Source organism: Haemaphysalis longicornis, unplaced genomic scaffold, assembly GCF_048455015.1.
Source record: "Haemaphysalis longicornis isolate Haplotype H1 unplaced genomic scaffold, Haemaphysalis longicornis Haplotype H1 scaffold_2, whole genome shotgun sequence".
Taxonomy (NCBI): Eukaryota; Metazoa; Arthropoda; class Arachnida; order Ixodida; family Ixodidae; genus Haemaphysalis; species Haemaphysalis longicornis.
The window spans coordinates 36507341-36533207 of record NW_027526295.1 but is presented as its reverse complement, the minus strand read 5'-3'; the positions used below and the strand labels follow the sequence as shown (position 1 = coordinate 36533207).

Sequence of the window (25867 nt, the reverse complement as noted above, 5' to 3'; positions counted from 1 at the left end):
TGTTAATTGCCCAGATAAACCTGAACTAAAAATGTTGGGCCAAGCGGACTTTCGCCACATTTACGGCCTTTTCTCCGCACTCACCATCTGAGACGGTCCCAGTTCGAGGTGGCACTTCTGCACCAATCTGGCGACGGTGTATTTCAACTCTAGCATAGCAAACCTCATGCCGACACAATTTCGAGGTCCAATGCCAAACGGCGCAAAGGCCAACTTCTTGAGCGAAGCTTCATTTTCTGAACAAAACCTGCAGTGTACAACAATACCACTCATAAACAGATCTGAGAACGCTTTCTACTCTACCTCCACCTTACAATGCACCCTAAGCAAAGATAATTTCGATATCTACACATTCCCGAAGGAATGACGATTACTTTAAGAAAAAAAATAAATTTGGCAACTGAAGATGACGTTTGATCAAGTGCGTGTCGAGGCATATGGCACCACAAACTTAAGCTAAAAAAAAAAACCTTAGTTTGCAACAGTTGCCGGGAACACAATTTCCGTCCTTGCAGCGCACTTCAGGGAAACTGACACGGCGCGGGTAGGTTTTACCCTTCAGCGTGATTCCGCACAGGAATTTGACCGCTAACATATGTTGAGCACTGCAATTGTCATCCTACTAGGAAAAGATGTGCTGTAGAGTGGAAGAAAATTCCGCTGCGTCGCAGAAGGCGCATATTGCTAGTGCTGTAATATTATATGTGTTGACGGAAAACATTGCAAAATTCGAGCAGCTTCCGGAAAAGTGGAACGATAAAAAGTGGGGCACCAGTTCAAACAAGAAGATTTGAGTACATATCGGCCAGGAACCGGCCATTAGAAAGTCACGAACTGACAGAACTCTGCTGACACCATCAAAGCAGCCGCATTCCTAGACTACAATGGGGTGGCTTGTCTAGTGGGGGGAACAATATTACATTCGTGTTTAGGATTCCGTAAGAATCTAAAAAATTCGGACTGGACTTTTAATTACATAACTATGAAAAACTGACCTTCTGGCTTGGTTGGAGTTTTTGTTTATCGTTATTTCTTTTTCCCTTGCTACTCTTTATGGACCATGTTACTTATCTACGCCAGCACAAAAACGTTTCGTTAAAACATCGCGATACCACTAACACCTCAAGGTACTGCTAGTACAAACCTATCATTAATTGCACCAAATTCCGAATAAAAGTTAAAAATCATAAATCATCAATAATATTGAATGTCGTGAAGTAAAACAAATCTCTAGGATTCACTCCCGTCTCAATTTCAGAATAAAATTTCTCTTATCTAGATTGTTAAAAAGTGTGATGGCCGTGTTCCCATAGCGAGCGGCCGCGGTGGCTGCTATTCTGATACCCAGGACGTGAGTCTTCCGTTTATGCTTTGCTTTTGTGTCTTCATTTTAAAGTGGCCTTCGAATGCGTCCATTACTGCTCCTTAAGGAAAGGCGACCAACAGCTGCTAGACCGCTCTAATGAAGTACTTCTAGTGGTCGAACAACGGCCAAACAAGAAAATACAGAAAACACTTTTGAACAAGTTTTTAAGTAACCTTGTGGGTCAAGAGCCGCAATTTATGGCTGAGACACACGCGAAACAAGAAGTAAACGGAACACGGCTTGGAGATTTTGAGTGGAATTCTTCGCGATGTGCCCAGTCAGCAACCTCGGAGTGACTTTTCCAGAAAGTCATTCTAAAATAAAATCAGGGCTGCGCGTACTGTATTTTTGCTGGCAGCCGCATGAAATACATACTAGTCGAATTTCATGAAGCCGCGCTCCACTTTCGTTATGTTGCACCTCTACTCAGCAACCCCGTAGTCTAACTACCGGAAGTGCTGGTTGACTAGGTTCTGCAAGCATTTAGGATTTCGAAAAAAACTTGGCCGCCAAACCACCCTGGGAAAGTGTACGTCCATCAAAGCTGCTGTAAACCACTACAAATGGTGATAGAGGAGGGTATGAAATGTTTCTCCAAGTCTCGTCGGTCTTGTCGCTTGCGCTCGGCTAGTGTCACTAGATAAGGGTACAGAGTACCGGCACTCTTTTCTCCTGTTCTTTCGTGCTGCCACCGTGATCATTGGTCAGTTCGCATTACGTGACATTTGTTTAAACTAAGACGGTTCATAAACACCGCATTTTGCTGTTTATGCAGTTTAGTCGGTCAACTCTGGCAGGTTTAGCTTCTCCTTCCTGCTCTGCGGCTGGGCGCGACTGACGTCGTTCTGGATGAAATTCAAAGATCGCGTGTGTAACACCAATCTCAGCAGCCGCATTGTGTCTAAAGATGAGGCAAATGCTGGGTCCCGCCTATCCTCACAGTTGCGCTGATCGTCTTGGGCAAGAACTGCTATATTTGGTGACACCATTCCTAATTAGGGCTTGTGTTTGGGCTAGTTGGCTATACATTCTTTGTCGCCGTCACCATTTCGGCGTGATTTCCACTGAAGCAAGGACACACGTGGCGATTAAAAAACAATGCTGAAAGCCATGAGAATGCTGGTATATCTAATTAGGCCAAGTGTGGCTTAGTGTATTAGACGTTGTTTTGGTGAGCCGAAGGACGCAGGTTCGATTCCCGGCCGTGGTGGCTGCTTTCAAAGTCAGGCGAAAAGCGGAAATGCCTGTGTGTAGAGTGTTCAATGGATTTTTAAAATTTCCAGCTCGTCAAAATAATACGGAGCCCCCTACTAAGGAGCGTGTTTTAGCTCAGTTGTAGCTTGGGCTCGTTACACCCCAAAATCAATCAATCAATGAAATGTAATAAAGGCGGAGAGGGAGCAATTATATTTTAGGGGCGAAGCTCCTTAGGGCGTGGGTCTGTCCATCCTCGACGTATGTATGTAGCCACCTCTAGTTTAGTTCTTGGATTGTTTACCAGATGGCGGTACTTGTATATGATGAAAAGATGCGCTTGGATTGTTTACTAGATGGCGGGGAGCGTTGTAATAAAATCCGTTCGCTGTTGGCGCGCGCTCGGAGTCGCCCGATGGATAAGGCTGGAGATCTGAGAGCCCGCGAGGCAGAAGCGCTCCGTGAAGCTGCGCGACGCCGCCGCCAAGATCCTGCCGTACGAGAGCGGGAGGCCGAACCGTGCCGTCTGGCTGCGCGACGACGCCGCCAAGATCCCAGCGTTCGAGAACGAGAGGCCCAAGCGTCACGGCAACGGCGCGAGGACCCTGCCGTACGCGAAGCGGCACGGCTGCGGCGCGAAGAGGATCTCCAAAACGTCAGAGAACGGGAAGCGGCGAGAAAGCGCGCGTATCGGCAGGCAGACCCCGATGCAGTGAGAGCTCGTGAGGCGTCTGCAAAACGCATCAGGCGAGCTCAGCCCCAAGGTGCCGACGCGCGGTTTAAGCGAGACTTTCTAGACGTTACGTTCGGACACAGATGTAGTGGGCGAATTTTCACTGAAGAGTCACGGTTTTACCGATGATTTCCCCTCAGGAGCTTCGCCCACTCATCATCATTCACCCCGTGGATATGCTGTGAATTTTTTTTTTCTTTTCGGGGTCCTGCATTCTCGTGCAAAGGTAATTTTTTTCCGAAATAGCTGGTACAATTATTGCGAACTAGGTTTTAGTACACTCAATTGATTGTATGAATGAAAATTGATCTCCCCACCCTTGTGTAATACAAAATGGCCCATGAACAGTAACGTGTGCGTCTGTACCTGCTCTGTTAGGATAAAACCTTTGTTCAGAAAAACCGTCATGCTCTCCTTGCGCAAAAAATAGTTATAGCGTGGCATTTCATGTTTCGTAACAGATGCATGTATTTAGCGCGAACGAAGTAAGTCCTTGCCTGGTCGTGATCGCGGTACGCAGTTTTTCGACAGTATATACGCTACCATCTCCAACTTAAACCCTCCTTTCGTATAAGGCCTCTTTTGTTCACGCGCAGCCACACGGCTCACCCGTGTCAGTGACCGAGAAACATTTTGCCATTAATCAAGCTACGAATGGCGGTGCCGGATGGCGGAATTTCGAAAACAGTCTACCGCGGCCTGCATCATCAAAATATCGGCGCACTGAATGCTTGCCGTGCCGATTTCTATCTTGTTTGCGTGTGGGTGAGCACTACGTTTCTGCTTCTCGTCGCATCAGGGCGCTCATGTGCAGAGGCCTCAGGGAAGATTCAAGGTCATTCCACTCTGCGAATGTGAATTAGCTGCGCACCTGTATGAAAACCATGGCCGGAGGGTTATATGCATGGGTTTCTTCTACCAAACCGAGGCCCCACACTGCCCAGAAAGGGTCGTCGCACTTCTCGAACGCTTAAAAAGTCGCACCTCAGCGTTTCCCAGGAACGGTAGGTAGTAGCGTGTCCGTTTCACGTTAAAGCTTCACGACATCGAGAATGTTACCGATTGCCACAAAATTGTTGTCCAACCCCATTCTGTCCCACACTGCACGGCATTATCTCAAGAATCTCTCAAGAAATCCGCCTGAAATTTTGCATACGCAAAGTTGTGCTCGTCCAATTTACTAGCGATATACCTGCGTCGCTTGGCAGCATTAGTTACCTTCCCCTTTACTCCGCCGCGGGCCACCACATGCCTTACTGCTGTGCCCGGCTCGTTCAAGAGGGCGGCGTTATGTACAGGGCGGCGTTGTGTAAATTTCTATGGCAACACGCGAGGCAGTGCATTGCTCTCTGAGGCACGGGCAGGGTGCCCGAGAACATGGGCATACACGGCTAACTACAGGCAACAGGACGAAGCTTGTGTATCCTGCGGCTGGGATCGGGAAACCGTACAGCATATTGTCGTGGACTGCACAGAGATACGACTACGGCCGCACGAAGGGGAAAGGCCGTTGACGGAGTCTTTGGGATTTGGGTGTGAAGGGGAGCCTCAATTTTGGGGCCATAGAGGTGAAGAGGCGGCTGGAATGGTGGGGGAGGAAACGCAGGGAAGAGAGTGGGACGTACGAAGGTTAATATACCGAATTCGAATTTAGAAGAGATGGGGGGAGGCTAACAGGTGTGCAAGAGCAGGAATAGGATGGGAGCGATGGCCGTTTAAATTGGGGGGAGCGGGGCAAACCCTTTAGGTTAGTTAAGGGTAGGGCAAGTAAGAAAATAACACAGGCAAAGCTGTTGGGGCAACCGACGCCCCGATAGAAAGGGAGGGCCTTTAATCATCATCGTCATCATCATCATGATCGGGTGGTTTTGTATCTTTCCTATTGTGACGCGGGGTGTCAACACTTGCCCTACTGGTTTGCTCTTCCTCCACATACAGCCTGCTCGCACTTATGAGGTGCGGATATAAAAGAATGTTTAGAAACGAAGCCATATACTCCTACGGTGTGAAATACGGACTCGGCTGGTTCCATCAGGAAATACAGAACATATTCTTGAGAAACGGAAATTGCCCTCATAGGTACCTGGACATGCATTCTCCCGCACACGATTTCATAAATTGCCGTTGGGGTGTTGCCAGGAATACAAAATACAGCTGCCAAGACGCACCGTTCAGGATCAAACACTTCCGGGCTTGGCCAAAATCGCGGATCTTTATGGAGGTGATACTGCGACACAATGAAGCAGGTGCCGGCCTTGAACTTGGTGCCGTTGAACTCGAAGTCCTCTTTGGCTTGTCGGGTTACAAATCTGGGAAGGGGGAAACGACATCAGTGCGCGAACGTGAAGCGCCTATATTTGCAAGATGATCAGTATATATAATGAGAAATATGGTTACAACTAATCGCTTCCAAACGCATTTTAATCAAGAACTGCATTCTTGGTTGTGTGCCATCATCCAAACGAAGGACAAACGAGTTATATCACTAATTATAAAATGCGCTTATTATTCGTTCAGTAGCCAAGAGATCTGCATATAACAAAAAATGCCCGCCAATTCTACTTTGTGAAGGTAGTTAGAAAGCGAAGCTGTAAACGGCACCCACAACGTTTACCCATGCGACGTCACTGCAATTACAACACCTGGCTCCAAAAAAGGCAAAACCAAGTGCAAATAATGGACTTAACCACACCCTTTATTTCTTGAAAGACATATTCATTTCTAGGGTAAATCAATGCATGATTCATGAACGGTGGTTGGTTGAGTTGTTTTGGTGAAGCCCATAAGTGAAAACCCTTTTGATGTAAAATTAAAGCAAGCTCAAATTCGGTGTTGAACGACCTCACTTCTCCTCCGTCTCTGCCGCCGCCGATGAATGCGACAAGATTGGCGGCGGAGACGGTGGAGAAGTAAGATTCCATGCGTTGGTGGGGGCTCCTTTTAATTTTTACGCACTTGTAGCGCATGCGCGAGGCGCTCACTCGGCCGCAATACGTCCAGTGGGCGGAGCGCAAAGGGCCGCGAGAGGTCACAGGACGCTATCACGTAGCATTCAGCATGATTGCCGGGGGGAAACCCGGAGATGTGCTCGGTGTGTGCACCGTCTGTTTCCCTCGTCTCCTCGTGGGCTCGTAGCTCAATTGGTAAGATCACGGGATCTCGCTCCAATTCTCTATTCGTTTCAGATCCGATTCCTGGCGGTGCCAGTAACTTCCTGTATTTGTTCGCGGGAGTTTTCTGTCAACACAAAAAGTCGCGACTGCACCCTTAGGGGGTAGAGGTAAAACGCCAGTGCCCAGTAGCTCATAACGTGCCTTGGAATATTTCGAAATGCATGACCGGCGATTATTGCGCCGTGGTACGAAGTTTCTTAGACGCAATTTTGTTTTAATGAACTGTACCCACGGCTGCCGACAACATTTGTGATCTACAATAGGATTTCTCGCTCCGACTTTGCGCTATCACCGCCACAAGCTGGTCTCCACCAAGTTACCTCTTGCGCACCTGAAATGACATTTATTAAATTTAAAGTTTAGTTACTGTCCACCCCACTGTCCACCCCAAGCGTCGTCCAATACAAGGACAGTGCGTCGAATCGATCTTCAAACCTTCTGCAACCCGAATCCAAAAGAAACAACGATCCCTTGCGACGAGTTTTCTCGTACTCAGTAAACGCATCTACGAACGATCTAATTAATAGCGAAACGTGGTTTATTGAATAAAGGTACACTGTTTTACTCCTTCATGTTCGATCCGCTTATTAAATTATGTAGCACAGCTCCTTTTTCGTGTCTTTCAAGTAACCGTTTTTATAAACTGAAACCCCGGTTTCACGCACGCACCGTGTCTCCAGAGATATTATCAGAGCTTTTCGGTCGACCAACCTATCTTTGAGGAACATCATTAGTATTGTGACACAAAGCCATCGGTCCTACTAAAAAAAGCTTTCGCTTTAAAAAGGTTTCACTTTAAAAAGATTACGATTTAAAAGTTGTACATGAAGACTACGTTTGGGCCCTAAGATTTACGAATTGATACTGTTGCTTCGACGCCTTGGGAGTGTTGTAGAAGGGAGTGGCTGCATTTCCGACTTATGCTTTCCAAGCACTCAAGACGAGAGAAGAGAGCCAGGCTATTGGCCACGCTTTTTAATCGTCGCAGCACAGGAAAGAAGGGGGCAATCTACCCTTTTGTGGCTTAAGATGTGGGCATGAAAGGTTGCGACTTCAGGGTGTTGGTCCACTTGAAGGAGGGGGCGGCAGTGTCAGGGTTTTAAAGTGCTTATTTTCCAATGTCTTGGGCAGGCAGAACGTTTACGTTTTTTATAAGAGAGACAGAGAGATGAGACTTCTGGGGGGTAAGAAATGGTAAAAGTTCAAAAAAAAGCGGTTAACTGATGGTAGATCACGCCCAAAAGTGGTACGCAAATTCCAGAAGGTCAGTAGAAGTAGCTTGTTTTCTTGCCCGGTCACTCAGCTAACGCCAATATTAAGGAAACGCGATGCTATCGAGATGTAACGAGAGCTTAAAGCTAGTTCTCCTGTCTGGACAGAAGTGAAAGATGTAATGTCCGAGTTGTTTTCCACTTGAGATAGCCAGGTCATCCAGAAGAGGGTGCATGTTTCCCGACATCTTTCATAGTTTTATGTTGCTGTCTGATGTTTCCCGCCAAAAATCTTCGCACATCTAAGATTGTCTATATACGAGATGGCTTGTCCTGCGCAAAGTTGGCGATATTTTCGTCTTGTCACGGGGAAGGATAGTGTTCCCAAAAGAAGAAATAGGAGACGTTCTCCGTTCGCATGGACGTGAGTGTGGTACGCGTGGGCCAATCATGCGGTATGTTAGTTCGCATGGTTCTTGGTCATGATGATGGTTTGAGTTTAATGGCACAAGACCAGCAAGGGCAAAGAGCGGCAAGAACAGTTATTTGTTGACACAAATGAACAATTAAATGCGAAATTGTGTCAGTAAGACGGCGGTGGTTGGATTTATTTGGCGCAAGGCCAGCTGTGGCAAAGAGCGCCAAACAAATGTAGATAACAGAAAACAGTTGGTACTAAAATTTATAAGCCAGAATAACCGTAAAATCTATATAAAGGCAATGGTTATGCTGGTGTTTAGGGCCAGTTTTGATTATGCATGATAGGAAATTAGGTTTAAAAAGTTAACATCAGACGAATATTTCAAAACGTGTTCCACAGAAACTATTGCTTTGTCACCCAAAAACAAGGATGAGTGTAGCGGAATGTGCTGTCGGCATAGTTCCCTGAAGCGACGTGCCTTGTTGTGTCGAGTGCCTTGCATGTGATTAGGATGTGGACTACGGATAAGCCCTCCCCACACCTGCTACACACGGGTCGTAGAGACCGCGTGAGCAGGTGTGAGTGCGTCGCATGCGTGTGGCCTATCCATAACCTGGCCAAGGCGACTTCTTTGTGTCTGTTGAGTGTGTCAGTAGTTTATGGTCCCAAGTATGGTTTATTTGGTGTAATTTGTCTGATTGATTGATTGTATGATTGTATGATTGTGTGATTGATTGATTGTATGATTTATTGATTGTATGATTGTATGCTTGATTATATGATTGATTGATTGATTGATTGATTGTATGATTGATTGATTGATTGATTGTAGGGTTTACCGCGCCGACGCAACATAGGCGATGAGCCGCGGCGTAGTGGAGGGCTCCGGATTAATTTCGACCACCAGTGGATCTTTAACGTGCGCCAAAATCTCGTACACAAGGGCGTTTGCTCTTTTCGCCTCCATCAGAAAAGCAACCACTGCGCCCGGGAATCGAACCCGTGACCTCGTGCTCAGCAGCGCAACGCCTTAGCCACTGCGGCACCGCGGCTCGTAAAACTTGCCTGTCTGTGTATTCCAGTCTGCTTGCCATATATTGCGAAGGAGCTTTCTGATGTGTGGCTTGAGGTCAGTGTAGGGTACTGTTGCTATGTGCAGTGTATTTGCAAGTACAGCAACAGCGGACGTCTGACCCGCGGTCTAATTGCTGGCTATCCCAGAGGGGCCAGGCACCTAACACACAGTCAGTTCAAGAATTGAGGGATATGCAGAGATAATGGTCTTTAGAACGTGATTGATGACATCATTTTTGGATGAATTCGCGGAGGACAATGCTTGCCCCACAGTAAACCAGTCGGTATAATTGACAGACGTAGCGATGTTTTGTTCAATGATATCATTTGCAATAAGAAAACGGGCATGCGCTTGCGCCGTAAACATACTGGTGCTTATATTCATGTCATGATGTAATAAAAATGCGCTTGTAAGGACGGGACAAGCGAAGGAAGACAACACAGTGCATACTAACAAATTCGGTTTATTTCTGAGCGCGTACATACTCCATCCATCGGCGCGTGGGAACACAGGGAAAAAGAAAAAGAAAGACAACAAAGTAGCTAAAACAGATAAAGCACATTCACTTTAGACGCAAGCAGCCACAGACCGGTCAATTGTCATCCACAAATGCGATTTCTTTGGAAGATAAAAATATCGATGCAATGCTAATGCACTCGTTACCCGCACGTGCAATTTCCCTTGCCTCTAATATTTCCCTTGTGAGCAGGCCATGGCTCCTAGCAAGCACCTCCTTTTTCTTTAACGAAGGAAAACACCCGCAATCACGGCAATGCCGAGAAGAATTAATGACATTGTTCCTGTGCTCCCTACGCCTATTGTTAATACATCGGCCGGTCTGGCCAATGTACAGTTTTTGCACTTCAAACAAATCTTATAAACCACCCCTTCTGTTAAGGCAACGAACTTGTTCTGGTGTTTTGTTTTGCCACCACTTCGTTCTTTTTTTGCGCCGTTGACCTGCCGACAAAGCTTGGACAGTTTATTAGGCGCGGAGAATGCAACATCGGTCCCTGCTCGCTTGGCGATGTGTTTCAAGTTATGGCTGAACAGGTGAATGTACAGGATCACTGCAACTTTTCGGTTGCGAGTAGAATTCACCACACCCGACGGGCTCACCAAACCTCGCGCTGACAGCTTAGCCTCTTTGAGTACTTTTTCGGCAGCCGAAAGACAAGGTGTGAAGGGAATCCAAACTTGGACAACCGCTCCGCCTGCTGCGTGATGCTTGCTGACATATAGTGCGAGCAGGATTTCCCCAAGGCATTCATAACGCATAGGGAGGCAATGGCCCTCTTCACCAGCTTTGAGTGGGCGGACCCAAACGGAAGGAGCGGTTTGTTCACCCTGGGGAAAAAGCCCAACAAACGTGATTGTTAGCGAAGTTAAGATTTAGGTCTAAAAATCTTATGTGGGCCTCGTGGGGTGCTCGTTTAGCTACTTTGTTTTAGCTATCTGTTTTAGCTACTTTGTTGTCTTTCTTTTTCTTTTCACCTTTGTTCTCCCGTGCCGATGGACGGAGTATATATGCGCGCGAAAATAACCCCAGTTTGTTAGTACGTGCTGTGTGTTGTCTCCCTTCGCTTGTCCCGTCCTAACTTGCGCATTTTTATTACATCATTGCAATACACCAACAAGCCCCTCAGATCGCTTTGATGAGCCTTATATTCATGGTTCTACTTGCAATAAAATTGGCAGCGTAGACAGCACAGAAGACGGTCGATGATGTTTTGGACGCATCGCTGTAAAATTCTTCACAGCGATATTTATCTTGTAAGAACAAGATGTGCTGCAGAATTCCGCTTCTTGGAACTCTATTTTTTTCCAATGTTTACAACTGACAAGTCCCATAGCCCAGGGCAAACTTGCCATGGGGGTAAAAGCGTGCTACAGGATGTTTTATAGGTATTTAAAAAGGAGACAGCCAGTTCAGACATCTGCTTTTTGACTGAGTAAGAAAGGTGGAGAAAGTTTTGGGCGATTTACAAAGATCTGGGACATGGATGTATAATTAAAAACTGGTTTGAAAGGATAGTTGTCGATTGATGAAATTTTAAAGGTGTGTAACAAGCCGACATAGGTTCGCCGGTGCGATGAGCACCATTTGTCATACTCCGTATAAAGAATGGGCAGGGCTAGTACGAAATGCGCCACAAGAGAGGCGAAGCCTCAAGTGAAGCACTGGGTCGAGCATTTTAAGGGCTGTTTTCGTGGCTGACCCATACACAACACTTACATAGTCGAAACGAGATCCCACTAAACTGGTAAAAACACGCAGAAGGTGTTGCTTATCCGCGCCATATTGTTGCTGTGAGAAGATTAGAATATTTATCGTTTTGAGGGATTTATGCTCGAGTTGTTTTATGTGTGGAATAAATGTGAGTTTTTTATCTAAGACTTACCCTAAAAACTTGCGTTCCTTTTTTACGGGAATAGAGTCACCAAGGAGCTAAATGTCAGGGTCTGCTCCCATCCCGCGTCTCTTTGAAAATACAACTCAGGTACTTTTAGAATGGTTAAGTTTTAACCCATTTTCGTCAGCCCAACGAACACGTTTGTTTACCCCAAGCTGGACCTGACATTCACATGAAGACATGTTACATGATTTAAAAGATTTTTGAACGTCATCTACATACATGGTAGAGGTATGTAGATGACGTAGCCAATCGAACACAGCCATTGAAGCCAATTTATATTGGGTTTGATGGTTGGCAACAATGCTTTTCGCAGAGAGTTCATCTTAACTATAAACAAGGTGCAGCTTAAAACGCCACCTTGAGGCTCTTCATTCTCCTGCACGTGAAGGTTTGAAAGTGCCGAACCGACTCTGACACGGCATGTTCGTTCAGGCAGGTAACTGGAAAAAGTTTTGAGCATGTTATCTGATATAGCAAAGGATTCGACGTCTTTAACGATGCCGTAGCACCTACGGACAGCCAAAGCTAACCGGAAAGAAAGCTGACAAAAATGAAGCAAGCTCACACCAACGCGTAAGGCTTGAAGGTAGAGATGAGGAACGCTACCTTCACGACCATCAAGGAGGATTAGGTCCACGATTGCAGCCTATTTACTTCTTCGCTGCCACGACAACCTCTACTCCATCATTGTTGCCATAAGTGTAAGCTCCTTTCATATTTTGAAAGTGATAGCCATTGAACATGAACTTGAAGGGGCCTACGCTTTGACGTGCCTTTCGAGTTTCGCGCAAGTGTTGCCATAATTACGGTGAACGCTGCAGTTTGTTTCGTTCCGAGTGAGTGCTGCCACGAGTACGGCAAACGCTGAAGATTTTTTGGCCAGTCTTGGGCATTTTCTTGAAGTAGGTATGCTTGGTTTCGCAAACGTTGGCCGGAGACGCTGGGCTGTCGCTGCGAGGCGTGCACACACGAGCGCTAGGAACTTTCTTCGTTTTGTGAGCTGCCGGGTGGTTACCGCGAGGCGTGCGCTCACGTGCGCACACTCAGCAATTCCTTGGTATGTCTAATTGTCGGGCCGCGAAAGAACGATTTGCTAATCAAACAGCTTCGCTGTTGACAAGAAATTCGACCTTGGCAACCAGGCAGTCATTTTCGAGATGTTTCATAACGCGTAGCAGCAACTTATCAGCAAATTCTTTGCAGAATTATAAGTCCACTTTCCGCTGTCGTCAGACACATCTGGTGAAACACCAATAGATGTTGAGCCATCATTTTTTTTAGTTTCTTTTCGAAGCCGATTGTTAGGAATTTCTTCTGTTACTAAATGAAGGCACTGCTCCCACAAGAGTAGCCGCGAATACGAAATATACATACAGGCAAAGGACTTTCCCAACGGTGTCAACGGTTGCACTCGTTTACATGTAACATTGTTTAGCTCAAATGTAACGTTCTGCCCATGTAAAGCAAAACAAATATAAGTTAAGGCGGCAGTGTGCCCTGAATAAAACACACACTCAATCTTCAGCAAGCAAGCTAAAACCAGGACACCGATTACATAACTGTCGCAGTGTTTCTTTTATAGGCAGTAAGCCGTTATTCATCTCACAAAGATGTCCCAATGCCAGTCAAGACAGTGGAAATAAACTCCTACTATCATATGTACCTTTCCTTTGAAATGAGAATAAAGGCCACTGACAGCGAGTACCTTCACGCGATTGAGAAACAATTTGTCCTTTCATTTCTCTCACTAATGCTCAGAGGGAGCTAATTTTTCAGCACTGTGCTGTGATTATGTAGTTATTGGGGAAGTACTTACAAGAGCCCTGGAGGATAAACTCGCAACGTCTCGTTGATCATCTGTTCAACGTAGTTCAACTTCTTAACGGTTTTGTAATCCAGAGCACCCTTGAAATAACAAAAACATTTCAGTTGAACCCCATTCTCAATGTGATGAATAGGCTCGTACAAAAGTACTTCAGAATTCAGCTAAATACGGAAATGCTTCCGTCATTTTCAGTGTGTTCACTTACGACCAAATTCATCACGTTTTTTATTTTATTTTTGTACCCCGGTTTTGCAAAAACCTTCTTAACGTCCTCGATTAATGTCGCCTTAGAGTTTAAAGTAAAGCTGCCATTAATGCGTTATAGCATCAGAATTTGCTGGAGATTTGCTGGAGAAACATACTTTAAAGCACCCAACGAACACCTAAACTCTGCTTTTAAACGTTAAGCGCTGAAACATGAACCAACTAGCCTATAACAAACGTCGCTGCTAGTAGCATGCATTAACTGGTTTACATTATTATTCTGAGGGACAAATCGAATTGTTAAAAACTTCATGAAAATTCTTCAGCACGCTACCAAGCACCACGCGTCCTACTGTGGAGCAGGGATTTCAAAAGTTGATGAGCGCCTTGGCCGGAAACCTGGACAATTTCTACAAACGCAATCAGAATAGTATTAATACTTTACAATCAGCGCAGAGCTTGTGAGGATATTCTTTGAATTGCGGAAAAATTACCAGCGACGATTATAGCCCTCGGTCATCGCTGCCATTGAAGTTTCTTATATTGCTGTTTTGTAGATCAGGTCTAAGCAATTATCATACTTTCATATTACGCCAAATGTGTACTGAAGGTCTACAATGTGTTTACGCTCTCTATTCTTAATCTCATGGTCTGTCTACTTAAACCAAGTGTTAACCACATTTGTGTATATTTTTTTTCAAAAACTGCCCAGGAAAAAGCTTTACAGAACCAACAATGAATGCTAGGTTACACGTTACAGAACCCTTCTTGCAAGTGCATTTTAGTGATAATATTGGAGCGGTACAGCCATCCGACACTGTGAAGTTTACTCACCGAATGCGATACGGCCTCCATAACCTCTTCGCGAACCTTCTCTTGAACATCTTGATGCTTTGCGAGTGCGTAGATAACGTAGGCCAACCCTGTGGCCACCGACTCAAGCCTGCGGGAAGTGTTCGTTTGAGGTGGTGGAAAAATCGAATATTTGAAGAATACAGAGACTTTGTCACTGATGCCAGAAAAATGTTTGACAAAAAAATTACGCACATAAAATGAGGCAACCCCTCCAATTGGCCGTGATAGCAATTTAGACAAAGGCAGTAAATAAGGCCCATTAGTGTGACTGGCACCAGATTGTTCTTTTTTGAGATAAAATTTCGGACGTTAGTTAGAAGGAGACTATGTTAGGAGTTGGGACTATGTTAGGAAAGTTAAGAGTCTATGTAACTTAATTAAACCTAGCTTTATATAGATAAATATTAGCCCCTGAAAATTGCCATGTTAATCACCCTATATTCTGTATGCAAGTTGGGTTTCTTTTTTGAGCAAAGAGAGCAAACAGTTCTTTTTTATTTGTTATTCCAAAGTTTTTATCTTACCCGCCAAGAACGACCACAGTTGCAGTAGTTGTTATTTCCTCAATTGTGAGCGCCCTAGACTTGAAAAATCCTGCATAAGAAAATCCAATGTCGTGCACTTCCAGCCTGTGGTAACATAAGCAATGGACATTAAGTGGGACACCATTATGAAAATGCAAAGCCATCGGCGTGTAGGCGTATATAGGACCGTTGAAATGACTACTGCGAGGAAACAATTCACAGAAGACGCAAACCCAATCCGGTTTCTCATGCTTTCTGCGATGACGAAATTCTCCGTGCAGACCCTTAGTGTTGTGGTTGCACTTGAAGTTATCGTTCACACACCATCTCTTTTGAATACGACGTTACCACTATCAGCGACCATTCGGAACGTATGCCATTCTGTGTTCTAACCGCCGCTAAATCAGAGGGCGCGCTCATTTGGGTTAGATTTGAGCAAAATTCAGTCTTTCTGGACTCTTTAGCACATAGCTTAGTGAACCCTAACATGCCTCATGCTTATTTCTATATTTATACCCATAACAAAACGTACGTCACCCACTGAACGTAGCGCTAGAAAATAGTTTATTGGTGTTGTAATTTGGGAAACCGGATTTATTTCAGTCAGAATAGGAAAGAGCCTTACAAAAGAATTGTCAGGGATTCACAGTACGAGCGAGCGTCTAAAGGCAGGCTTCTGAGTGGAAATGGTGTTGGCGGTGCCTGGGGAGCCCCCAACGGAAACAGTAGTGCGGGAGCCTCACCGATTGCGTGCAAGCATTTTCCGCACCTCCGCCCCCACCCCCACGCATACACACACTTAATCACCAACCAATTTGCGAGATCACCAGTTTTAGCTTTACAGAGCGCTGAAGTGCATGCGCCGGAGAAGAAACTGTCTTTGCATCTAAGGGCGGTACGCGGAAGGCTAGTAAATAGCGAGTTTTAGCTTACCGTTTTTGATGGTCCGCTCCGCTCCGGAATCGAGCGGTAGCGCCGCTACGCATGCGTGACGCTCTCGGCAAACGGCATTGGCTCCGGATGTGCTTAGCGAGCCGCCGGTACCAGAGTGGACCGCCGAAACGGTCAGCTAAAACTCTCCAATATTGCAGCTCTGCGTCGTAAGACGTCCCTCTCCGGTGAAACTCCAACTCAGCAAGGTACCAATTACAAACGCCCGTTAGTACAAACAAGCAGAAGACTTTTTCCCGCGTGATCACCGGTTCAGGCTGTGCCCCGCATCGGTGTGTGTACCTACCCCTCCTGAAATGTTCCATTTAAACAAAATTATGCGAATAGGACGTTCTTACCAAGCATGAACTAATACCGCAAATAAAATTTTTTATTTTGGACAAACGAATGGTAATAAAATAGTGCACATGCTTCAAAATATTGGTACCGTTTCTTTCTCTGCTATACCACTACTAGAGACTCCAAATCCGTATCAATTCCGAATATATTAGGTATATACGTAAAATACGTAGACTGATTTGGTCTTCTTTAGAAGATGTGAACACTCTGCCAAACGATCTTATTGTAGGAAATCATCTTATTCTTACTTCTTTAAAGAATACTTGGGTTAGTTCCGCCCAAGCCCGCTGTCTCCCTCATGAACTCTTAATTCCAATATTCCTTATATCAGGAACGTTTAAGTGCGGACGTTGGCCTCTTAAGAGCGTTTTCGTTTTCCCGGCTCATCGACATCTTCGTCTTTATTATCCCTGCCACAATAGGCCGTCTAATTGGCGTTTGCCTTATCTCATTTGCTGCGATCGCATTTCAATTTTGGGGCTCAAGAGGCTGTATCTTAGCATTGCCTGGATATTGCCCCACGCTGCACGAAAACGTAAAAGGGTTTTTGGTTTACAACGTATTGTTCTTTGTTGGACATAACACAGAACGCCAAAAGCAATGAAGTACATGAAGGGAACAGAACACAGCGCTCTCACATAATCACTACACCTGCGCGCACGTGATTTCAACAAATACCAGTGTGAATGCAGGGTACCGTTGACCTGTTGTGCATCCTCTTCTAGTGATGAGCTCTCAACGTATTCTGCATCGATCAGGTTTTGCAGTATGTCCGGCCTCCTAAGCTGGAGAAAAAAAAATGCACGCATCTCCACGAAGTAAGTCATGACGAGTGGGCGAAGCACTGGGGATCGTTCTTACCGTAAATCACACGTGGCATTGCCAACTCGCGCATGTAAATGAGTGACAGCGCGTGTGTACAGTACATACAATTCCAATCCAATCCGAAACAATTCAGTTTACTCCAATCCAATCCAATCCTATGCAATCCTATACAATGCTCCTCGAGCATGCGCAACACTGTGTACACGGATGCCAAGGGACAAGCCACGGAGAAAGTAAGGTCCTAAGTTGCTCCGCTCCTAAAAAACGATTATTCCTATCAAACGTTCAATGAATTAAATGGCGTAGCGCAACAAGTTAGCTTGGTGAAGGTATGGTTCACAGTTGGGTGTCGATTATAGGACTACAAATCAACATGTTGAACCACAGCGCAAACGACGAGACAAAGGACGATAGCAAGAGGACACATGAAGCGCTGACTTCATGTGTCCTCTTGCTATCGTCCTTTGTCTCGTCGTTTGTGGTGTGGTTCAACATGCATCACCAACCCGCCAAAGTTTTCACGTTACAAATCAACAGACTGGCGTGGTCGATGTACATTAGTAATGACCACGATTGGTGCCTCGCAGCATGGGGTCACTGAATGCACCCCGTCTCTTCGACTGCACCCCCCCATCTCAACCGAGATTTGCGCCTCGAGTTCCGTGATAGCTGCGCCGCCTGCCACCGCTTCTCCGCGGCGGTCACGGGATGAGATCTGCGTGGCTGTTAGGGGCGCATGCAGTGTTTCGGTTCTCGTTCGCTTCTCTTTGCTTTTCCGCGCCATAAACAACTTGTTCCGGTGATGTCTGTAAGCAAACAGTACGTTTAGGACATTTAAAAAACAGCTGCGCCTTGGTAAAGCGCTCGAGCTGACTAGGAAGGCAGTTCTGTGCGTTTCTTGGCCGCTCTTACGGGTGTCGGTGACCGCTGCAGCATGTAAACACTGTCACCTCTAAACACTCCAGGCACAAGTGAATTCGATTGTCGTGTCGTTTAGACCAGAGATTACCACAGTGAGAAGTTCGTTTTGTTTTGCAGCGCGCTCAGTAAATGCAGCTCTGTTTCCAATATGGAGGTCACAGAAAAAAATATTTCGGGGATGTGATTCCCAATACGTGGCAGCAACTTGTGCTTTAATGGGTATATAAGCGAATCGAAAATGTTAGGTACATTCAGAGGCTGCGAGTCATTAAATATATGCCCAATCACGCCTTATAGCAAGAACAATGGTGGGTTAATGAAACCACGGAAAATGAATGGGCTGCAATTACGGAAGAAACAGAATAGTTCGTACAAGAATGAAAAAAAGTATCTTGGGGAATGTTAAACACGTTCGTATAAACTTAAGCACAACATAGGACTCACCAGAATAACTAGATGCGAAATGCACTGCTATTTCGCAATACAGGGGGGGAGAAGGAGATATGGGGAAGGTTAATTATCGCTGCGTTCAAATGCCGAGAGAAATAAAGTAATGCACGTTTTAGCAATCATACACACAAGCTGAGGGTTCACTTTCCTTTTCTTTTTCGACGTCAACGAACAGCTCATCACTGGGTGGACAGGGTAGGCAGTTCACAAGCGATAAAAGGGGTCGTTGGAAGAAGCCGGTACGTGATAAGGGCCGCTGATTTCAGTTTCTGCTAGATTCTGCAGGATCTCTGCGTCATATGACGCAGTTCCAAAGAATAGTTTAGACGCGGACGCGGATTACCCCGTAAGCCTGTCTCTGCGCTGCTCGCAGAGGATGAATGTAACGAATTTTGGCGAGCCCTCGCCTCAGGACAAGACGACTCATTTTTAAATTTTAGTCGTGTGCTGTTTCACAAGTATACTATGCATTATCTATCGCATTTCTTTCGTAGAGTGTTCCTAAAATGTATGCCTCATTCGCTCGTCAACGGTAGTGATCAATATCTGAGGTATGATGCCGGCAAACGAAACTGACGTTTTGCCAGGTATGAGAGCTCTGCTAGAATATGTAAGCGCACACACACACAAACCCTATTTACATCGTAGTGCGCAGCCGTAGCATCACCATACGAGGAAACGCTGCTTACGGAGACACTGTTAGTAAATTTCAAGGGAGTGGAATTACAATCGGCTACACGTTTCGCGACTCCAACCTGTGACGCACACCTGGTGCTTTCACAGACCGAAGTACCACACTAACCCTCGTATTCTGAGTCCTTTCTTCACTCGAGCCTCCATGGGAGGGGACCCTTGAAATCGATTTCCCCATGCATAAGCATCGAAAAATCTTCTCCTGGGCGGAATGGAGGGACCAAATTGAGTGGAGGAGGGATTCATAATACGGCCCTAAGACCATTAAAAAATATTAACACTCTCCTAAATGCACATTTCCAAACAGAGTGATTTCTCAACGTACATATGTATTTACAGGGCATACAAACGTTAAATGTGAGTTGTGAACGTACAAAAGCTGCGGCGTCAAGGGCGGATCGGGCCGGAGCCTCCCGCGGCTATTTTTGAACCGGGCCGCTAGAGGTATTTCAGTGGCGCCCCTACGGGCAGCGCTGGAGGCGTATAATTACGTTCATTGGCAAAGGGGGAAATTGTGCTTAAGTCTGCTTTACCGGAGTAGAGGGGCAGTACAAACAGAATCATAAAATGTCCTCCCGGTGAGGGAGCACTGTTTCCACGTTCAATGATTGGGTAGAGGCGATTGCTGCTTTTTCCAGACAAAGCTTTGAGGGTGTTGTTTTTAAAGACCCTAAATTAGCATTTCCTAAACTACAAAATTAATCAATGCCAGAGAGCTGCGTTGCTGGTGTCGCATCGCCCCGTCTATTGCTGAACGCTTCGCTTCACAATAATCGTTCTGTACACGTAATCGTTTTGTACAGGATTTGTTCCCGAAAGCAGAGTAAGTAATAACTAAAACAGTGTTCGTAACCCCTTTTTTACTCGAGGAAATTCGTCGTGCTTTTAATTAGTTTTAGGAAAATATACAGAATAGTTTGTCCTTAAAAATGATATAAATTAAAAGGTCAAACTGGCCCTGAAACGACATATCGCAGTGTCTAATATATAAGAAGCAACTATATTAAAGAAGTTAAAGAAGAGCGTCGTTAGCCCCCTAAGGCCGCATGCAGGAGTGTTCACGCAATGCGAACGCTCGAGACGCTTTCCTCGGGGGGGAGGAGAGGGGGGGACATTGTAAAACCAGCACTTACATTGAGACTGATGACAACGGCATTCTTTTGCAATATTCTTCCACGGCCTCGTAAATTCATGACTGAAGTGAACTCGTGTTACATTAAATGAGTGCTTGATATTGTTTTTTTTATTATGTGTGTTTTACGAATACCAGTACGATACTCGCTTCAGCACAAGCGGCGTTATGTCTAATAACTAGAGGCCAGCTTCGTAGGAAGTAATTTCTAACAAGGCAATAAACAACCCGAAGCCACGTGTTTCTACATTTCTCACTCTACCTTCAATTAGCCCCGAAAACGAAGTCTAGAGCGTCCCATCCTTTCAAAACTCTGGAAAAAAAATTTCAATGTCCAGTTTTTACGTCTGACCACTCTGCCAAAAGGGTTCTAGGCCTAGGAACAGGGGTCCGTTATAGCTTTTATTAGCCTGACATATACCTGCGCAACGCCGGAAATTTTCATTCCCGGAGATTCGGCTGTGTTTTTTGTAATGTGGACAATGACAAGCACAAAACCAACCGCTGCTGCACTTTGGAGATCGTAATTTTTCTAAAGTAAAGTAAACTCATCATAATAGCTTCTTCTTCACCGATATATCCGTGCATAAGGTTGAATGGAGGTCATGTTCTTGCTACAATTTCAGAGTGCGCCAAGCTCAGTTTACAGAAAAAAATTATGCGTGATTTGTCTTGCTGGTGCTTTGCGTGGGTATCTATGCAGTCATCCAAGGAAGCTGCCCTCCGATTTGGCAATTTTAATACGTTCCCAACAGCGTACATATTACAGCAAAGATGTTTAACTGCAACACCTCTATGGGTCCCCAAAAATACTTTCCGAGAGGGGTACGTGAGCCGGGAAATTTCCGCGAAAAGAATTCGTCCGTGCGCAGAAATATAGTTAGATGGAGAAAGGCAAGCAATCCGCCGTAAAAGCCAAGGGGCGGAAGATAGTTTCATCAGTGGGGCGTCGGTGCCGGCTATAGCCACGAAAAGAGCGAAAGGGCCCGACGCGGCACCCGCACAAAAAGAGGATGGGACAAAAAAAGAGTGGCAACCAACACGACATACTCCCTCCGGCAGCCATTTCGGTGGATACCATCGGTCAGTAGCGCGCAGACGTTTTATGGACCCCTTTTGGATTGCGGTCCAGTCACTCGAGTGAATCTGCGCAATTCAGAAAAACTGGCGCAGTTTTGCAGAATAATCGGCAACCATTGAAAGGTGCGACCAACTGTTCTTTAACGTCCTTTTCAACATAATTCTAGCCCTTGATAGGAGAGTGGATTCAAAGGAGGCGATACATACTGAAGGGTCCTTCTTCCTCATGTCGACAATTTTTTCCGTGTGCAGAGTCATATTGGCGAATGTGAACTCTCCAAGTGCAAAACATAACCAGTAAAAAGGCCTTATCAATGGTCCCAATGTTGTCGTGCTTTCTATAAAAAAGCGTGCGGGGCGTTTGGGGATGTTTCAGCGAACAGATAGCAAAAATAACGTAACGAATTCAACATCAGACTTCGAAAACTTGTTAAACCACTTTAATCAAATGCAACAGTTTCGTCTAAATTTTTCTTCGCGCTGTGTCCATAAACAGTTGAAGATCGGCCTAAAACTACAGGTATAGTTACCATGGTCTACCATGCTTTCGTCAATTAAGCAAATTTTATAAACGCTAGAAATTAATTTTAGTATGAAAACTGAACTACATATTTCTATGCCTTTCAATTTCGTTGTTGCCCTACGATATATTCATTACATTGAAGGGGATCCTCGATTTTATATGCGAATACACAGTACGGAGTAGTTATTCCTGGAACAAGGTATCACGTACGGTTATGAGTAGAGGACGGATCCTTTTTTGGTGTCCAACCTATTTAATATACAAGCACCAACTAAGGGAAGGGGAACATTTTAATTACGTAGGTTATTGCTTCTATGACTGCCAAATTTTAGTATATCGGCTTTTTAACTGCTATATTGATTATACGGGATTTTTATCGCACCGAAATGCGTTCTGCGAGGACTGTCCTCGATTGAGAAGCCCGAAATCGGGTGTTTTTCGGACGCAATTTGTGATAAAAATCCCGGAGTCGTGCCAAGGACGCCGACAAACGCAAATCACGCTCGAGCCGCCGCCACCCCGACCTCGCCACATCGGCCGAGCTAACAAAGACCCGCACGCAGTGACGTCGCAGCCAACCTCACCAGCCTCACCCCTTTCCACACGAGCTTGTTTGTTCTATGTCATTCTCGCGCGCATGTGTCCGGGAACAAACGGCAAACGGTTTTGGCGATGTGGCCTATCCATTGCTATCGCATTACAAAACAAGCCAAGAAAAAAAAAATGAACACGGCACAGCCACGGACTTGCCACTAAAGGTCAAAGACACCTCCTAGAAGAAAACCACGAGCAAATCTGACACACCAAAGTTTTCAGTAGACGCAGCAAACACCAGCACAGCTATCTGCCGATCACGGGTACACTGTCGGACGGCAAGATGCAGCACGTGTAGGAGGAAGCAACGAGAAACGGAGCTTATAGGAATTTGCATATCGGCGATTTTCAAGTACAGTACAATCTCGATACGCGGACAATTCTTAAACGGAGTGGCCGCTAAAACAGAACAGTAGCCTGTAAGTTGGTTGGTTTTGTATTCACATAACGTAAAAAAACTCTCTGTAATCGGAACGAGGATTTCAGCGTCACCGTGTAAACGGAACCAGAAATGGAGCTGCTTGTGAAACCCATTGGCATTAGAATCAGCTTTTGACGGTTCTGGCTGTTTAGTCATTGTTTTTTTTTTTCTTCCTTAATATTTTTTTAGTCTCGTTGGATTCGTTAGCCTTGTATCGTTCGTGGTCAGCCTTGTTAGTGCAACAACTGTATCATCGCAGTTCTTGTTCCAGTCGTTCGGTCTCTATTCAAGGCGCGGAGTTTACCGTGGTCAGCTCCCGCCACCTCGTCCGTGCCATCGTGGCACTTCATAACCGCGTTACCGTCTTCTAAATTCGGTGGTTCGTAAGCACTGGCGATGTTGAGGCATCTAGCCTCCGTGAAGATACAGTGGCAAGGACTCAAACAAAAATAATTGATGCATATTGTACTGCACAGCTACTTATTGTTGCGCAATCATCTGTGTGAATTTTGTGCCTAAACATCTTGTAGTTTTCGCGCTTTTTAAAACAACTATCGGCTACACTCACCTTCCAGTGCTTAGATTTCCATGAAATGGTAATAAAAGTCCGTACACGCATAAATTTGCACTTCACACATCTATCTCAGTGAGCGGAACTCCTGTTAAATGGAACTAATTTTTTCGGTCCCTTGAAGTTCCGTTTATCAAGTGTCTACTGTACTCTAGTGGCGACAGCCGTCGTCTTCCTTGCCGGGAAACCTTCAAGGGCATTTATAAAACTAGCAATAAGGGCATCACTTCCAGAGAATATAGCGTGCGATATAATATTGATAAGCGGTATATAATGCATAGTTACTGAATTGTGGCATTCGCGTAGCTTCGCTAGTCATCTCCCTCTTCATAGCGGAATACTGTTAAAATGCAATATAACGAAGTCAACGGGAACCGCGAAATATTTTGTTAAATAAAGAACTTCGTAAAATCTGTACTCAGTTTACAAACACCTCATTCCATTAATTCTACGTCTACAGGGAGGTGCATTCCGGAACCTACCATGACGTCGTAATTACAGCGGCCGCAAAGCTCGCCTACCCACAATTCAGCAATGCGCTAAAAGACCGCGGTGGAGATCATAAGCCAGCCAGGGCTTGCCCTGACGTCGTCACGCCCCAGCAGACGCTTGAACCAAAGCGCTTTTTGCTGTACCACTTGCACGTTGAGCGGAACGTTCTTGGCGCTCATATCCTCGAACTACGTAAACAGGGCTCCCTCCAACGTCTCGTGCGAGGACTGGTCTTGAAGTTATCTTTCTTCGTCGCAGTTCTAGATAAAGTGGCATGAATGATGCCGCCCTTTCCGTTCAAGTGTGCTTCCCTGACCGTCGTTGTCTGCGGCCACGAGACTGCTTAGTTTATCTCTTTGAGCTCCGTTAAAACGAAACCAGACGCATTAATTCTTTTTCTGGCGTGGCGCAATAATCTTCGTGGCTATCTGACGAAACCCATTCGAAATTGCACCTTTTTAAAGGTGTCTGTTTCTGTAAATACATCGTTAAATAAGGAATGGCGCTGAATTTGTTTTGTTAGTTCATAAAAGCACTGAGCTATATAGACATCTGCGAGGGAGTCTGAAATTTCCGGTTAGATCGGGAAAATTACCATATTTGGATTCATTAGATCGTGTTGTTTAGCTTAGTAATTTGTACTGAACTTTTGTGACTTCCTCGTAATGTTCATGGCCTTCATCCCTGTTGTAGAGAGCTGGGTAGGTCGTTCTGCTCTGTCAACGCACAAATACCTTAAGCTAAGACGTTTTTTCAAGGCGCAGTTGTGTCTTCAAGCAACAGTGACCAATTGTGCCTCTAGCACTATAACCAGTTGGTACCCCTTAAACAACTCTTGTAATGGAGAAAAACTACTACAAAAGCACCTGCCGGTGGAGTTAACAGCTTTGCAGTCGACAAGACCGCGGCACTCCCAAGTTTGTACAGCATGCTACACTTGAACGTGACTTGGCACTTTCGTGTGCATATTTCACAATGTAGGCGGACAGTATATCCGCAACTGAGAGCTTGCTTTTGTGATGGATGCGAAAAGCAAAAACACCCGTGTGTAAAGATTTGAGCGCACGTAAAGATTCCCAGGTGTTCAAAATTATTCAAGGGTCCTCCACTACAGCGCGTCTCATCGCCTGTGCAGCGTTGCCGCGTTAAACCCCGCAACTTTTCAACGGCCCCTTCTTCCTTGAAACTTCTTCTTTAGACTACACTAGTAGGATCTAAACTTGAATATTCCGCTGCAGTATGGGATCCTAGTCATGCTAACCTAATACACTCTCTTGAAATGGTACAGAACAACTACACTCGTTTAATACTTTGTAATTACAACCGGACAGCATGCATAACAGCCATGAAATCCAGCCTTAACTTGCCTTCACATTCATCCCGTCGTAAAATATTCCGTCTCCACTTGTTTCACAAACTTTCATCACCCATCGCTACGGGACGGTCTTATCTTGGCTCCTAGTTATATTTCACCTCGCCTGGATCATTCCCATAAAGTCGGGTTGCCCCTATGCAAAACTGACGCTTTCTCTCAGTCTTTCATACCACGCACCTCTGAGGACTGGAACCGCCTTCCCGCATCAGCGGCAATCATTGAAAATCACCTTCATTTCAAAAGTGCGTTAGCTAATTATGTGTAACTTAGGTCATCAAACTATTGTATTACCTGATGTTGTGTTGTTCCTGTACAGTATTTATTTTACTGTATAACTGTATAATTAGGAACTTTTGCTGAATGTAAGATTCACAGTTGCATTTTGTAAAACGTTTGTGTTTCCTTTTTCAACCACTCCCCTCTGTAATGCCTTTTGGCCCTGAGGGTATTGTAAATAAATAAAAATAAAAAATAAATAAATCAATCAAATGAGCTTAGAGCT

General features: G+C 45.2%; 1 protein-coding gene across 1 annotated transcript in view; it reads right to left on the bottom strand.

Moving 5' to 3' along the window:
• LOC144168832 (cytochrome P450 3A41-like) overlaps nucleotides 1-25867 on the bottom strand; it is a 63011-nt gene that overhangs the window by 1515 nt on the left and 35629 nt on the right. Inside the window, exons 7-13 of the mRNA XM_077697817.1 lie at nucleotides 21597-21727; nucleotides 16986-17073; nucleotides 14999-15068; nucleotides 14454-14562; nucleotides 13407-13495; nucleotides 5462-5602; nucleotides 85-247 (exon numbers count right to left, since the gene is read on the bottom strand). Coding sequence (XP_077553943.1) covers nucleotides 85-247; nucleotides 5462-5602; nucleotides 13407-13495; nucleotides 14454-14562; nucleotides 14999-15068; nucleotides 16986-17073; nucleotides 21597-21727 — 791 coding nt within the window. The remainder of the gene's footprint in view (nucleotides 1-84; nucleotides 248-5461; nucleotides 5603-13406; nucleotides 13496-14453; nucleotides 14563-14998; nucleotides 15069-16985; nucleotides 17074-21596; nucleotides 21728-25867) is intronic.